Source organism: Lagopus leucura, unplaced genomic scaffold (assembly GCF_019238085.1).
Source record: "Lagopus leucura isolate 7727_CA_CO unplaced genomic scaffold, USGS_WTPT01 259-7_obj-0_obj, whole genome shotgun sequence".
Classification (NCBI taxonomy): Eukaryota; Metazoa; Chordata; class Aves; order Galliformes; family Phasianidae; genus Lagopus; species Lagopus leucura.
Genome location: NW_024963536.1, coordinates 85,874 through 98,443, shown reverse-complemented (window position 1 = coordinate 98,443; position 12,570 = coordinate 85,874). Strand labels below are relative to the sequence as shown.

Sequence of the window (12,570 nt, the reverse complement as noted above, 5' to 3'; positions counted from 1 at the left end):
AGTCCGCACCGGGACCCCGCACCCAGGTGCTCCCCGGTACTCTCTGGCTTCGGGAGGGGCAGGGCGGGAGGCGGCGGGCGGGGTCGCGGAGGGGGGGGGGTCCCCAGCAGCGCCGCGCCGAGCTTCCCCGGGGGAATTACCGGGGCTTCCCTCGCCCGCAACGCCCCCGGTGCTGAGCGCAGCCCCGGGCATCCCCAGCTGCTCTGGGCGCACGGCGGCTCCGGGTGCTCGCAGAGCCCCGACCCCTCCGCTGCCGTCCCCGGGATCCCCGCGGTTGGGCAGGAGCTGCCCTCGTGCCGTGCGCGGTCCGGAGTGCCGCAGCCGGAGCCCCTTGACCCCCCCCCGTGGGATCTTCGAGAGCCGCATCCCGCCCACGGGGGTTCCCCAGCGCCCGGCTCCTGCGGACGGGGCTCCCCCTTTCCTGATTACCGATCCCGGCTCGTTTGGATCGGTTTCAGCCGTTCCCAGCCCCGGGCTCAACACCCGAGTTACTTCTGGCAGACCTGGGGGGACGGTTCCCCATCCGTGCGGCGGTGCCGGTGTGGGGCTGGCGCTGCCGTTGCCCTCCGGCTACTCCGAGCTCTGCTCCCTGCGAGGATCCGCCTGCAGTGGGCTTCTCGGGGTCGGCTCCGTGCAGGCGCGACCTTGGGGAGTCTTGGTGCAGCTGCACCGAGTTACTGCACCGAGCAGCGAGCAGAGAGAGCTGTGTCCGTGCCTCATGCCAGGCCTGGCAGCCTCCCCCCGTAACCCCAACAGCACCCCGGGATGGCTCTGCCGGGGGCTCAGGACCCCAGCCCTAAAGAGCCGCTTCCACAGGTGGGGAGAAGGACATGGGACATCTGCACCCCGAGGCTGCCTGTGCTGGTGGCGCTGTGCAGGGCTGTCACAGAGGAGCTCTGCTGCCAGGCTGCCCTTTCACGCCACTGTCCCCGATTGTGGGATGCTCACAAGGTTCTTGCATCCTGCCTCCATCGTGCTGCTGCCCCCTCAGCGTGATGGGACCTGTGGAGGGGAAAGCTGAGCAGCTCATGCTCTCAGACGTGGCCTTATCTGCTGCCACCACCCTGGGAACTTGCTAAGCGCTCGGCTCCTGTGAATTTCCTTTTTCTGTTTTTTGTTTCTTTCCTGCTGACGTTTTTCCCCTCCGGAATAAAGGGCTGGATGGGGACCATGGTTACGGGGTGGTGTGGGCAGCCGGCCCTGGGGCCGGTGTGGCACCGTGCAGGGGGACAGCAGAGCCACCCGCCTGCGCCGGCGCCCTCGAATCAAACGCCCCATAGAAAACGTGGCACGTGCCCACATCCGCCCTGGCAGCGCTGGGAAGCGCAGCCCCTGAGCCGGCATCCAGCCTCCGTCGGCCCCGCGCTGCTGGGGAACCTGCTGGCTGCCGGCGCTCCCCTGGGCCCTGCCTGCAGCTCGCCCGGAGCTCTGCAGGATGCGCTGGCTTCAGGCGGCTCGCACTGCCGGTGACCTTGGCGGAGATCTCACCCCCGCCTCCGGCTCAGCCCGAGCCGTGGCCGTTTGTTACAGCCCAGCTGCTGCACAGGAGACGTGCGGTGGCTCAGCCCCTCGGGAACTAATCCCGCTGCGCAGGAGCCCCGTGCGCTGCCGCTGGTGGTGGGGAGACCGGCGAGCCGCGCTGCTTGCCCCCGTCCCCATCCCGCGGTTTGGAGCAGCGAGCGGGCGCGGTGCCCCCGGGCGCCTCAGCTTGACGCTGTCCCTCTGGTGTCCCCGTCCCAGATGTGCCTCCTTCAGCCCAAAGCGCCGCGGGTGAGAGCCGAGGGGCCGGTGGCTGCGTGACGGAGCCGCTGCTGCACCGTGTCGGCGTCAGAAGCCCTCCGTCCTGCGCCCCACAGCCATGTGGCTGCTCGTGCAGGGCGTCCTGCTGGCATCCTGCCTGCGCGCCGCCGCCTTCCCCAGGGGCTGCTACCCCTCGGAGGAGGAGGGGCTGAAGACCTTCCGCTGCAGCAACGCGCGGCTGACCGAGGTCCCCAAGGACATCCCCAACGACACCAACAAGCTCTACCTGGACTCCAATCGCATCCCCTTCCTGCCCCGCGACGCCTTCCGGGATCTGCCGCTGCTGCTGGAGCTGGATCTGTCCCACAACGCCATCGCCGCCGTCGAGAGCGGGGCGTTCCGCGGGCTGGCCGACCGCCTGCGCTCCCTGGACCTGTCCTCCAACAGGCTGGTGTCGCTCAGCAAGGACGTCCTCAGCAACATGAAGGCCAAGGTGAACCTCTCCAACAACCCCTGGCTGTGCGACTGCCGGCTGCAGGAGCTGATCCGCGCCGTGGATCTGACGGCCGGCTCCTCCGCCGGCATCGTCTGCGATTCGGCGCTGCAGGAGGAGCACGTGGGCAAAGCCTTCCTGCAGGTGATCGCCGACACGGACTTCTGCAACGTGTACAAAAAGACGACGGACATTGCCATGCTGGTCACCATGTTCGGCTGGTTCGCCATGGTGATCTCCTACCTGGTGTACTACGTGCGCCAGAACCAGGAGGACGCGCGGCGGCACTTGGAGTACCTCAAATCGCTGCCCAGCAAGCAGCGGCACTCGGAGGAATCGTCCACCATCAGCACTGTGGTGTGAGCGGGGCCGGGGGCGGCGGGACGTCGTCGTGGCTTTCCTGGGGACACGGCCGTGGTGGGGAGCGACGGTCGGTTCTCAGTTATTGGTTGCTGGCAATGGGCGCAGAGCGAGAGGGGAGAACTGAGCCCCCACCACGCGGCGCCGCTCCGGATGTCGGGACTCGGTTCGAAACTGTTCGATTTTCTTTGCAGCCTTCCCCGGGGCGTTAACGGCGTTGGTGTTTTAAACCCCTCCGGTTTACCCTCTGCTGCCCTGGGGATGTTCCTGGAGCTGCAGGGCAGGGGGGTGCAGCCCTATGGGACGAAGGGACGGGGGTGGAGGGATGCTGCGGTGGGGAACGGCCCCAGCTCCCGTTTCCTGAGCTGGAGCTGCCGCCCCGTCGCTGCCCTCACCTTGAGATGGGCGGCGGGGTGAAGTGGGGACCTCCCCCTCTGAGTGTTACGGTGAAAATGGATCAGAGCCCCCAGGCTGTGCTCCGTGCTGAGGGCGGTGGGTGCTGATGGGGGTCCGAGGACACACGGGGTCGGTGCTTTGGGGCACTGCACCCCACTGCAGCTCCGCTCTCTCTCAAGGACTCACGGCTGCGACCGCTCACTGTGACAGCGCTGGGATGGGGCCGAGGCCGCCGCTCCTCCGCCTCCTCCCACTCCCTGCACCGCTGCCAGGAGCCCGGACGTCCCCTCGGCCCCACATGTCCCTTTCTGACACTCTCTATTGGGCTCCTGGGGTCGGCGTCAGGGATGGGGCACGCAGGGTCCACACGGAACCTCGGGGTGAAGGCAGCCCACGCCTGCCCCTCGGGCTCCTGTCTCTGATTTTGTCCTTTTTAAAACCAACTGAAGCTCAACTGCCTTAACTCACCGAGAGCACCAACCAAAGCTGCTCCAACACCTCCGGCAGCGCCCGCCCTGCACATCTGGGGCCGGCGGGGCTCGGGCCCCTTCCATCCCTCCGGTGCCCGGTGCCTAAGGATGGGGCTGTGGGGAGCCCGTGCCCTCCACAAGTGCCTACACCCCCAGCACAGCCCCAGCGCACAAACATCCTCGGCCCGGCCCTCTGCCCCCTCCCCGTGGTGGAGCACAGGGGTGGGGGGAACCGAACCGAGCCCCCGGGGCACCATCTCCCGAGGAGTGTTTTCTTTAAGGGACCTTTTATGTTCTTACTTTATACGACAATAAATTGGCTTTTACTTTGGAGACGGTGGTGGTCGCACCTCACACCAGTGCTGCTCGTGTCGGGGACCCCCAGTGACCCCCCCCGGGCCACGAGGAGGAGATGAAGGTGCCCGCATCTCTCTCACGCCTGCAGGGCTCTGCTGCTGCGTGAGGCTCTCAGAAACAGGACACCCAAGCTTGCAGGTAACCCAACCTTGGCATGGAATTAATGAGCCCTGCCGGCTCAGGTCACCGCGCCGTGCCCCGTTCTCGTGGCTGCTGCACAGCTCCCTGCCCACCCGTCCCCGCTGCACCAGAGCAGGGCCACGGTGTGGCGCAGGGCTCAGGGACGAGCTGTCCCCATAATCCCTGCGAGGTCCCCTGCACTGTGCCGAGGAGGGGCACCGGGAGGTGAGCAATCCCAGACCTAACGCAGAGCGACAGATCCCGCTTGCAGGACCTCAGCCACCCCCTCACCCGGCTGCCCCCAGCCCTGACCAGATGGCAGCCGCCCCATGAACAGATTGCAGCCCCCCCCCCCCCCCCTCCTGCTCCCGCTGGTGCCCCCCAGGGGGCTGCGTAGCACCGGGCTGCCCGCTGGGGGGGGTCTCTAGCACCTGCCCTAGCGATGCTGCCCCCTGCAGCGTCCCCCAGCCCCCGTCCCAATGCTCCCACCTCCTTCCTGCCCTGGCTGCTATTGGGGTGGGGGTAGCGGGGATGGGGACGGGTCCTCCCAGCACCCTGCAACGCTGAGTTCTGGGTGATTTGTTTCTGGCCGTGCTGCAGTTTTACCAGCCGGGATCGGTGATGGCAGAGGGAGCAGCACGGCTGGAACCCCCACATCTCCATGATGGGCTTCTGAGGCTGTGGCTGCAGTGCAGCCCTTCGTTAGCGGTGCTGCTAATAACCCCAGCTCCTGTCCCAGGGTTGAGGGTGCCGTGTTTGCAGGGGTGCTGTGTGGGATGGTGAAGCAAATCCCTTTGGGTCTGTGCACCACTGCCAGCCCCAGACCACGTCCTGAGCCTCGCAGCGATTCGATTTAGCAGAGGGAAGGAAGGATGTCTAATTGTTTAATTTCCACAATTATACAAAATATTTATCAATAATTAGAACGGATGGCGGCGGTTACGCAGCGATGAAGGCCGACCCATGCTTTGCCAGCAGCCCACCAGCTCCAGAGGATCATATTTATTTATTTTCAACACAAAAAAATCCATTTACGGTGGCACCGCTGCCAGCAGCGACTCACGGCCATTCGCTGCCTGCAGAGGAGGCGTTAATCCTGCCATGCTGCCCTTATGGGGACGGGGCTGAGAGGAAAACGCAGGCAGGCAGGGGGCTGAGAGCACTGTGGGGCCAGGGGGGAGGTCTGGGGAGGTCTGGGGGTGATTTGGGGGAGGATTTGGGCAGAGATTTGGGGGGAACGCTGGGGGTGAATTGGGGAGATTCCTGGGAGGTTTTGGGGAGATTTGGGTAGAATTTGGGGAAGATTTGGAGCGGATTTGGAGAGGATTATGGGGAGATTTTGGGGGGAGATTTTAGGGGAAGTTCTGGAGGGGATTTTTGGGGAGGGTTTTAGGAGGATTCTGGAGCCTTTCTGCGGGGACACGGGGAGGTTTTGGGCAGGCTGCCCCAGCTGGTGGCAGGGATGAAGCCTCCGTCATCTTCCTGCAGCTCACGTCCATCTGTTTGCCATCAGGGCTCCCCCATCCTCACCCCAGGCCGGGTTTCAGGAGAGCCTGGGGGGGCTGGGACCCCCTTTGGGAGCTGTTGAGGTTGTGGAAGAGAAAAGGTTCCGTCCTGTAGATGTGCACTGTGTCCTGCACTGGTCTGATGGCACAGACTCCTCCGAAGCCAAAAGCTTTGATTCACTTTTCCACGGTGTTAAGGCTAAACTGCTGCGAGATTTTGTTCCAACCCCACTGCTTTAAAATGGGTTGGAGGAGAGGGTGGTGAGCACTGAATGGTGCTCAGTGCCTGCCTGCTGCTTCTTCACCTAACAGCTGATGGCTGCGACATTCCTCTGCTGGCAAAGAGGAGTGCAGGGAGCAGAGCCCTTCTGCTGCGTCCCCCCAGGCAGCACTGGGGTCCAGTTGGCTGTGGGAGCAGCCACCCCACGGGCGGTTCAGATGCACATCTTATCCATCAGCACTTCATAAGCGATGATTCCGAAAAGCTCTGAGCACGGTCTGTGCCCACACAGCCTTCTGCTGCCCGGCTGTCAGCACAGATAAGCTGAACCGGGCGGAATCTGGTCGGTTTTTGGATGAATACCCACAGAGGGATTTCTGGGTGCTGCGGGACGCGGCCGTCACCCAGAGGGAGCCGCTCATCTGTGTGGGTTGGAGCAGCGCAGAGCCAGGCTGACGGCACAGAGCTCCGTGCTCTGAGCTGGGGCTGCTGCCCTGCGCGTGGTGGGAACTCAGCTGTGCCACAGCGGGGAGCAGAAGGGGCTGGGAACAACTCTGTGCCCCCTGGGGAGGTTGAGGGGCAGACGGGAGGGCGGCAGCTCTGATGAACGGCTGCTGGAGCTCCGCGCTGCGTGGGATGGGTGGGAAGGCAGCACTGCTGGGGATGGACTGAAAGCACTGGAGTCGAATCTGTCCTAATGCAGCTTAATGAGCAAAACAATCGATTGCAGATACAGCAGCTCCCCGTCCAAAGCGGGCAGGAGCAAATCTCTGCTGAGCTGAGCTCCCCGGTTATCTCAGTGCTTTGGGAGCTCTTATCTCGACCCGCTGCCAATCCCAGGAGCTCACAGCTGCCGTGCAGTGAGTGGGGCTGTGCCTCCCATACTTGGATGGAGGAGGAGAGGATGCAGCAGCACCTAGTGGAGAAGGCTCAGGAACCTCCATCCGTCCCTCCCTGGATGTCCACTCTCCCTCCTTCCCTCTGCTGCGCCGCTCCTTCCTGGCAGAAAGGCTGAGCCATAAGGGCATCATGTTGTTCATCTCCCACCTGCACTGCAGAGCTCGTTAGGGCCGAATTCATTAAGGCCCATCTCAGAGCCCCTCCCCATGGTCGGCGGATGCACAGTGCTGAAGGCCCCGCAGCATCAGCAGTGGTTTCCCAAGGAACCACCCAGCCCTGGGCAGAACAAAACCTTCAGGATGTAAAGAAAAGGGGAAAACCAAGAGAAACGCGTTTGTGTTCCTAAACGGCGAGGATTTGGTGCTTCACACCTGAGGAACTTCTCATGGCATTCCAGCACACACAACCCCGTCCTGCTCTTCTGCCAGGACCCCTCCGTGCCCCCAGACGCAGCGTGGTGTTTGGGATCAGCCCAGGGAGCAGCAGCAGCTCTGTGACACACAGCGATTGCTTTACCCCGAACAAACACCCCATTTAATGCAGGAAACGCAGGAGGAGCTCGGCCGCTGCTCAAAAACCACGTGTAGAGTTCCAGGACCAGGAGCTCAGCACCAAGAGGCCGTCAGGAGGCCGACGATGCTTTCACACCTCCTGTTTCTGCGTTCTGTGCCACATTCATGGGCAGGACTTGGCTCCGTACCGCGCAGCGCGCTGCCTCACACACAGCCTGCAGCTGCCAGCGCTGTCCGGGCTGTACGTCCCAGGGCTGCACACCACTGCAAAGAGAGCAGAGCCCATCGAAGCTGAATGGGAACCCACCCGAATTCTGATGCCACCCATGGGCTGAGCGCCCTCTGATGGCAGCAATGTGACCCCATGGGTGCCCCGTTACCGCAGCAGCCGGCACAGCTCCGGTGGGTGACGGTGTTCCTCCCAAATCCTGGGCGGCAGCTGTCGATGGGGGTCACGGAGAAGCTGCCCTCCACGTAATGGATGGCAGGAATGGTCTGAAATTGGTGCTTCAGAGCGTAAGTCTGCTTCCTGAAAAACTCTCCTATTCGCTCTCTTGCCTGAAATACGGAAACATTGGAGAAATTAAGAGAAGTGCCCGCTGGTTTGGGGTTAAAAACGTGAGTGAAGACTTCATGGAGGGGGAAATCAGGGCTGGTGGGGGTGTGCTGGGTGATGTGTGCTGCTGTCAGTGTTAACCCGGCTCCGAAATCAGCTGCTCCACATCCTGTCCCATTTACAGAATCGTAGGTCTGGGGTTTGGTGTAGAGAACTGAAGTGTGCTGGTATAAATGTTTGTATTCAATTCCTTGTGTTTAGCTGGTTGACATAACATTTTTCTTAATTATTTGTATTTAATGCATCAGTCTGACCATTTAAAGGCAAATTCCCATCTGGAATTTAATTATCCAAGCCTCCATCAGCTGCCATTGGATTAATGCCATCAGTGCTGGGGCTGCTGAGTGACCCCACTGCAGGGCAGAGGGTGGGGGTTTGGGGTGCAGGGGGGGATGGCACAGAACCTGCTGAGCTCTGTGGTTCGCGGTGCCCTCGCAGTCCTGAGGGAGGCGGCTGCAGAGATCTTCCCATCCCGGAGCAAAGGGATTCACTGCGTGGGGAGAGAAGCGTGGCCACGGGGGTTCCTTTGGGGATCCCCTGCAGCCGATGCCCTGCCTGCATCTTCGGGTTTGTTCCAGGACAAACACCGACAAATGGAATCCGCGCCGCCTTCTTCGGTGTTTGCTGTGATCCCCTCGCCCTCTCGCCCCCCTCGTTTTCCCTCTCGCGTGTGAAGGACGGGGATTTCTCCTCCTCTTCGTCACTGCCCAGCAGAGCTTTGGGAAAGGCTCCCCGTTTGCTGGGTGTTGGTTTCTGAAAGGGAGCGCGGCGGTGCTGCCCCATAGCGGGACCGATTTGTGCCGCCGGGATCGGGAGCGGTGATGGGGAGATGAGATGAGATGTGCCGGGGGGTCGGGGGTGGCACCGGGCTGAATTCTCCTGGGGGCTTCGGGGCTTTGGAGCTCCGCTTTGCTCTGCGCGCTCCGAGCGCCGCCGCTGCGTTCTGGCTCCATCTGTGGGCTGGGAAGGGAAAACGCAGCGGCTGCGGAGGGCAGAGGCCTCGTGGGGGCCCGGGGGTGACGGCGCGGTGCTCGGTGCCTGAAACCATCGCTCCTCCATTACCCTGAAAAGTGATGAAGAGTTCGCTCGGGGAGCCCCGGTGGGGAACCTCGAGGGAATGGCAGCGGTGCGAGAGCTGCTCCACGCGGCTCATCAGCTCGGAGATGAGATCCTCCAGGATCTTCTTCAGCTCCTCCACAAACCGTGCGTTGGCTGCCAGCTCACATCCCTTCGAAGTGAAACGGACCGAGACCTGGTACACGTGGTTGGCTTCCCTGTATGCTGCCAGAAACAGGAGGTGAGCGGGGCGCAGCCCGGTGCCCCCCTTCCCTTCACATCTGTGGTGTCGTGGTGTGGATGGGGACGAGGTGAGGTTGGGTGCTGTGGTTCTGTGGGGTGGGGACACCCTGAGCAGTGCTGGAGCTGCTCAGGACCACAGGCATACAGTCCTGGTTTGCAGATGCTGTGTAGGTGGGTTGGTTCTCGTGGAGGACGGAGCTTTGCGTTTTACTCTTGAAGTTGCCATATATTCTTGGTGGCGGTTATTTAATGTACGAATACATACAGGGATAGGATGTTAGCACTCCACTCACCAAGCTTTGAAATCCACAGGCCTGCCACAAACCCAAAGAACCACAAGGGCTGAGTGCATCAGCTTGCCACCTTACCGTACACCATGAACCTGTAGGTGTTGGTCACAGCTACTTCTTTTTGTGCTGAGGTTTCTATGATTCTGTGGGAAAGTGCACACTTGTAGGCTCCAGACATGGACTCCTGGAAGCCCAGCAGCACCAGCTCCCCAGAGCTTGTGAGGTTCACGTATCCTTGCCCTAGGATGGAAGCAGGAGGGCTGAGATGGGTGGGGATGCTTGGCATCCTGTGCTGCGCTCATCCAACGCAGTCGAAGAGGAGGAGGTGTGTGGTGCTGTTCTGCGGCACTCTGAGTTCTTTTAGTCTGAAATGGGCTGAATTGGAGAGCTGGGACTTGGGGCGATGTTTCCCTTCATCCCAAGCATTTCAGAGAGAGAAAGGAAACGTATTTCAAGGCCAGAATTTGGGGGACAAACCCAAGGGCTGTGCGATGCTTCGGCCCCGCTGTACAGAGCGGCATCAGTAGGAAGAAGGAAAATGTGATTTTGGGTGCAGCAGCCTCTACCCAGCCATTTGTGCTCAGCTTTTCCCCTCGCAAGGAGAGGTGTGTGGGTTTCCTGCCCCAGCTTCCCCGATTCCCAGCCCCCCCCCCCAGGGGCCATTTCCACACCTGAGCATGGAAACAGCAGCTCAGGCAGTGGGAGAAGAGCAGAAACGCCGTGTGGGCAGCACTGAGCTCCTCACCTTCTAAATTCCTCCCATCTGGGCCGGTCCACGAGTACCTGGGATCTATTACTTCATCTTGAGAAAGAGTCAAATCCATACACACCAGGGTTGGGCTGTTGGTGAACACCTTAACGTAAACGTTTTCTGCAAAGTGAGAGGATGAAGTCAATGATGAGGGATTGAATGAAACCACGAAATACTTTGGGAGCGCACAGAGCAGGAGGCCGACTTTGTTTCTTGTGTTAGGATTGAGGCAGCAGAAAGGAACCATCCCCAGGAGCTGGGAGATGACCGAGGGCCGAACACAGAGCAGCATTTGGGGCACTGAAGGTCCATCCCTCATTTAGACATCACTGCTTCCCCTGCAGCAGCAGAGGATGCCCGCACTGCCCAGCTCAGGCCTTCCCATCGCTGTGTGCCATCAGGGCGATGTTCTGGAGTGCTTTACTGAATGCTCATGGTACCTCAGTGCCATCCCAGGAGCCTCCTGAGGCCTCGCACTGTGTTTGTGCAGTCAGGCAGGTTTACCTGCGCGCTGGTCGTTGCCATAGACCATATTCTTCTGAAAATAGCCAACGGAAAGTTGCTCTTCCTCAGGTGCAGCTCTTGCTGCAGGGAAAAGGATGAGGAATATTACAGATAGAAATCCAACCGTGCTGCTGTTTGCTCTGTCCTGGCAGGATCCTGCTGCCTGCTCCCCGCCTCCCCAGGGCTCAGTGGGATGGTGGTGACACGATGGCTTCACCAGGTGGGTGCTGAGGCTTCTGTGGGCTCAAGGCAGCCCCTCCAGCACCGTGCTGGGGGATCGCAGCCGGACCCTTCCCCACCTCATGGCTGTCAGTGCTGAAGGTCCTTCCCACGAGGTGCCCCCATCCCTCAGCCCCCCTGCATCCCCTGTGCCCCTCTGGGTTGGGGCTGTCCCTTCAGCCCCCCTCTCTACCTGCTCCCGGAGCGCCCTGTTGTGCCTCCGCCACCACTGCCACGATGGCCACCACCCCCAGCAGGGCTTGTTGGGGGCAGCACGGCCTCCCACCACCCCCTGCCATGCCAACCCCCTTCAACAGCCGCTGCTGCACGAGGCCAACGGACGGCGGGTTCCAATGGGGGGGGGGGGGTTCCAACGGCCCTTCCTGCCCTCCTCACCGCCACAGGGCTGCCCCACACACGGCCCCAGTGGAGGGGATCCCAACCCCACACAGAGCCCCGCTGGGAGGAGGGATCCCGGCCCCTCCCTTGGCTGCCTTTCCTCCCACAGCCTGTGCTCTTGTAATTTGCTTTGTTTTCCAACAGCAGCGCTATTTCACGAAGAAAAACAGACAACAGAGAGCCTGGTTCTCGTCTTATCTCCGCTAATCTCGGGTGCTCCCAAGAGTGGAGTCCGTTCCACGTGGCCCCGAGTCCAAGGAGCGCTGCGCCTGGGGGTGTCACGACGTGAGGAGATCGGCGGTGGTTGATGTGACGTGTCCACAGCATCGGGGCCACTGACACCCGAAGGAAACCACGTGGGAAGGTTGCTCGTGTGCGTGGGCACGGCTGTGTGTGGCTGCCGCAGGGGTGGTGGATCCCAGAGCAGAAATGGTGCTTTTAAGTCCTATTGTTTTCCTTTAATCCCATGACGAATTTGCGCTCGGAGACGTGAGCTGGAGGTTCGCCAGCTCCGGGTGGGATGAATGGCTGGGGTCCATGGGATCCTGTGGGGGGGATCCTTGGCTTTGCCCGTGGGACTGCACCTGGAGGAGCGCTGCCCCCCGACTCATGGAATCATTTGAGTTGCAGGAACCCCACCAAAGGCTGTCTGGCCCCACTCTGCACTGAACGGGGACCCCCCCCCAGCTCCATCAGGAGCCCAGAACCCATCCCCTGACCCCGGGTGTCTGCAGGGACGGGGCACTGCCACTGCTGACAAACTGTGCCAGCCCTCACCATTCTTACTGTAATCTTTTTCCTTAAATCTCCTCTCTTTCAGTTAGAAGCCATTTCCCCTTGTCCTGTCACAGCGGGCTCTGCCAAAGAGTCTGTCCCCTTCTTCCTACCATTACTGAAAGGCTACTGTAGGCATCCGGGAGCCTCCTCCTCCCTACGTTAAACACCCTCAGCTCTCCCAGCCCGTCCCATGGAGGGTTGTTCCACCCCTAGGATCGCCGTTGTGCTCCTCCAACAGCTCCAACGAGCACCCCAACCTCGGCTCACCTCTGCCCTTGCCCCATGCCCGGCAGCTAACCGCAGCGCCCGGTGCCGGCGGGGTCACAGCCCTCCTCCCCCTCTCCGTTCCGCCGCTCTCCGTTCCGTTCCCCTCCCTCCGGATGCGGAGGAACGCGGGGCCGCGGAGCGGAGCGCTCGGATCGCGCAGGTGAGGAGCGGCCGCGCGGCGCCGACCCCGCGGCGTTGGAGCTCCGGTGCCGCTCAGGGCTGCGGGGGAACCGAACCGCGAGACGCGCTGAGGCGGCGGCGGGGGGTCGCCTTCATTTCTCCCCATCCCATTTCAGCAGCGTCCCGATGCGGTTGGGCTCAGCGCCCTCCGCGTGAGCCTTCACAGTGTGCGCTAAGGAACGAGCGGGCGGCTGC

The 12,570-nt window shown here is 61.9% G+C and overlaps 2 protein-coding genes across 2 annotated transcripts; one reads left to right on the top strand and one right to left on the bottom strand.

Annotated features, from left to right (window-relative positions):
- Positions 1-1,710: 1,710 nt before the first annotated feature.
- Positions 1,711-3,792, top strand: LRRC3C (leucine rich repeat containing 3C). The gene has a single exon (XM_042891419.1). The coding sequence runs from the start codon at positions 1,859-1,861 to the stop codon at positions 2,594-2,596; it is 738 nt and encodes a 245-aa protein (XP_042747353.1). The 5' UTR covers positions 1,711-1,858; the 3' UTR covers positions 2,597-3,792.
- Positions 3,793-7,236: 3,444 nt separating this feature from the next.
- ZPBP2 (zona pellucida binding protein 2) lies at positions 7,237-11,051 on the bottom strand. The gene is made up of 8 exons (XM_042891420.1): positions 10,946-11,051; positions 10,534-10,614; positions 10,024-10,149; positions 9,357-9,518; positions 8,752-8,970; positions 8,094-8,179; positions 7,454-7,631; positions 7,237-7,337 (listed from the first exon to the last, which is right to left on the bottom strand). Exons 1-8 carry the CDS (start codon positions 11,049-11,051, stop codon positions 7,237-7,239), a joined length of 1,059 nt encoding a protein of 352 aa, XP_042747354.1.
- Positions 11,052-12,570: the final 1,519 nt, after the last annotated feature.

Excerpts from the sequence above, each read along its gene's own strand:
- ZPBP2 (XM_042891420.1), bottom strand. The coding sequence starts at position 11,051 with ATGGCAGGGGGTGGTGGGAGGCCGTGCTGCCCCCAACAAGCCCTGCTG. Across the intron at positions 9,519-10,023 it reads AGATGGGAGGAATTTAGAAG|GGCAAGGATACGTGAACCTC; the intron begins GTGAGGAGCTCA and ends CTTCCATCCTAG. Across the intron at positions 8,180-8,751 it reads ACTCTTCATCACTTTTCAGG|TGAATCCCTTTGCTCCGGGA; the intron begins GTAATGGAGGAG and ends CTCCCCACGCAG.
- LRRC3C (XM_042891419.1), top strand. The coding sequence starts at position 1,859 with ATGTGGCTGCTCGTGCAGGGCGTCCTGCTGGCATCCTGCCTGCGCGCC.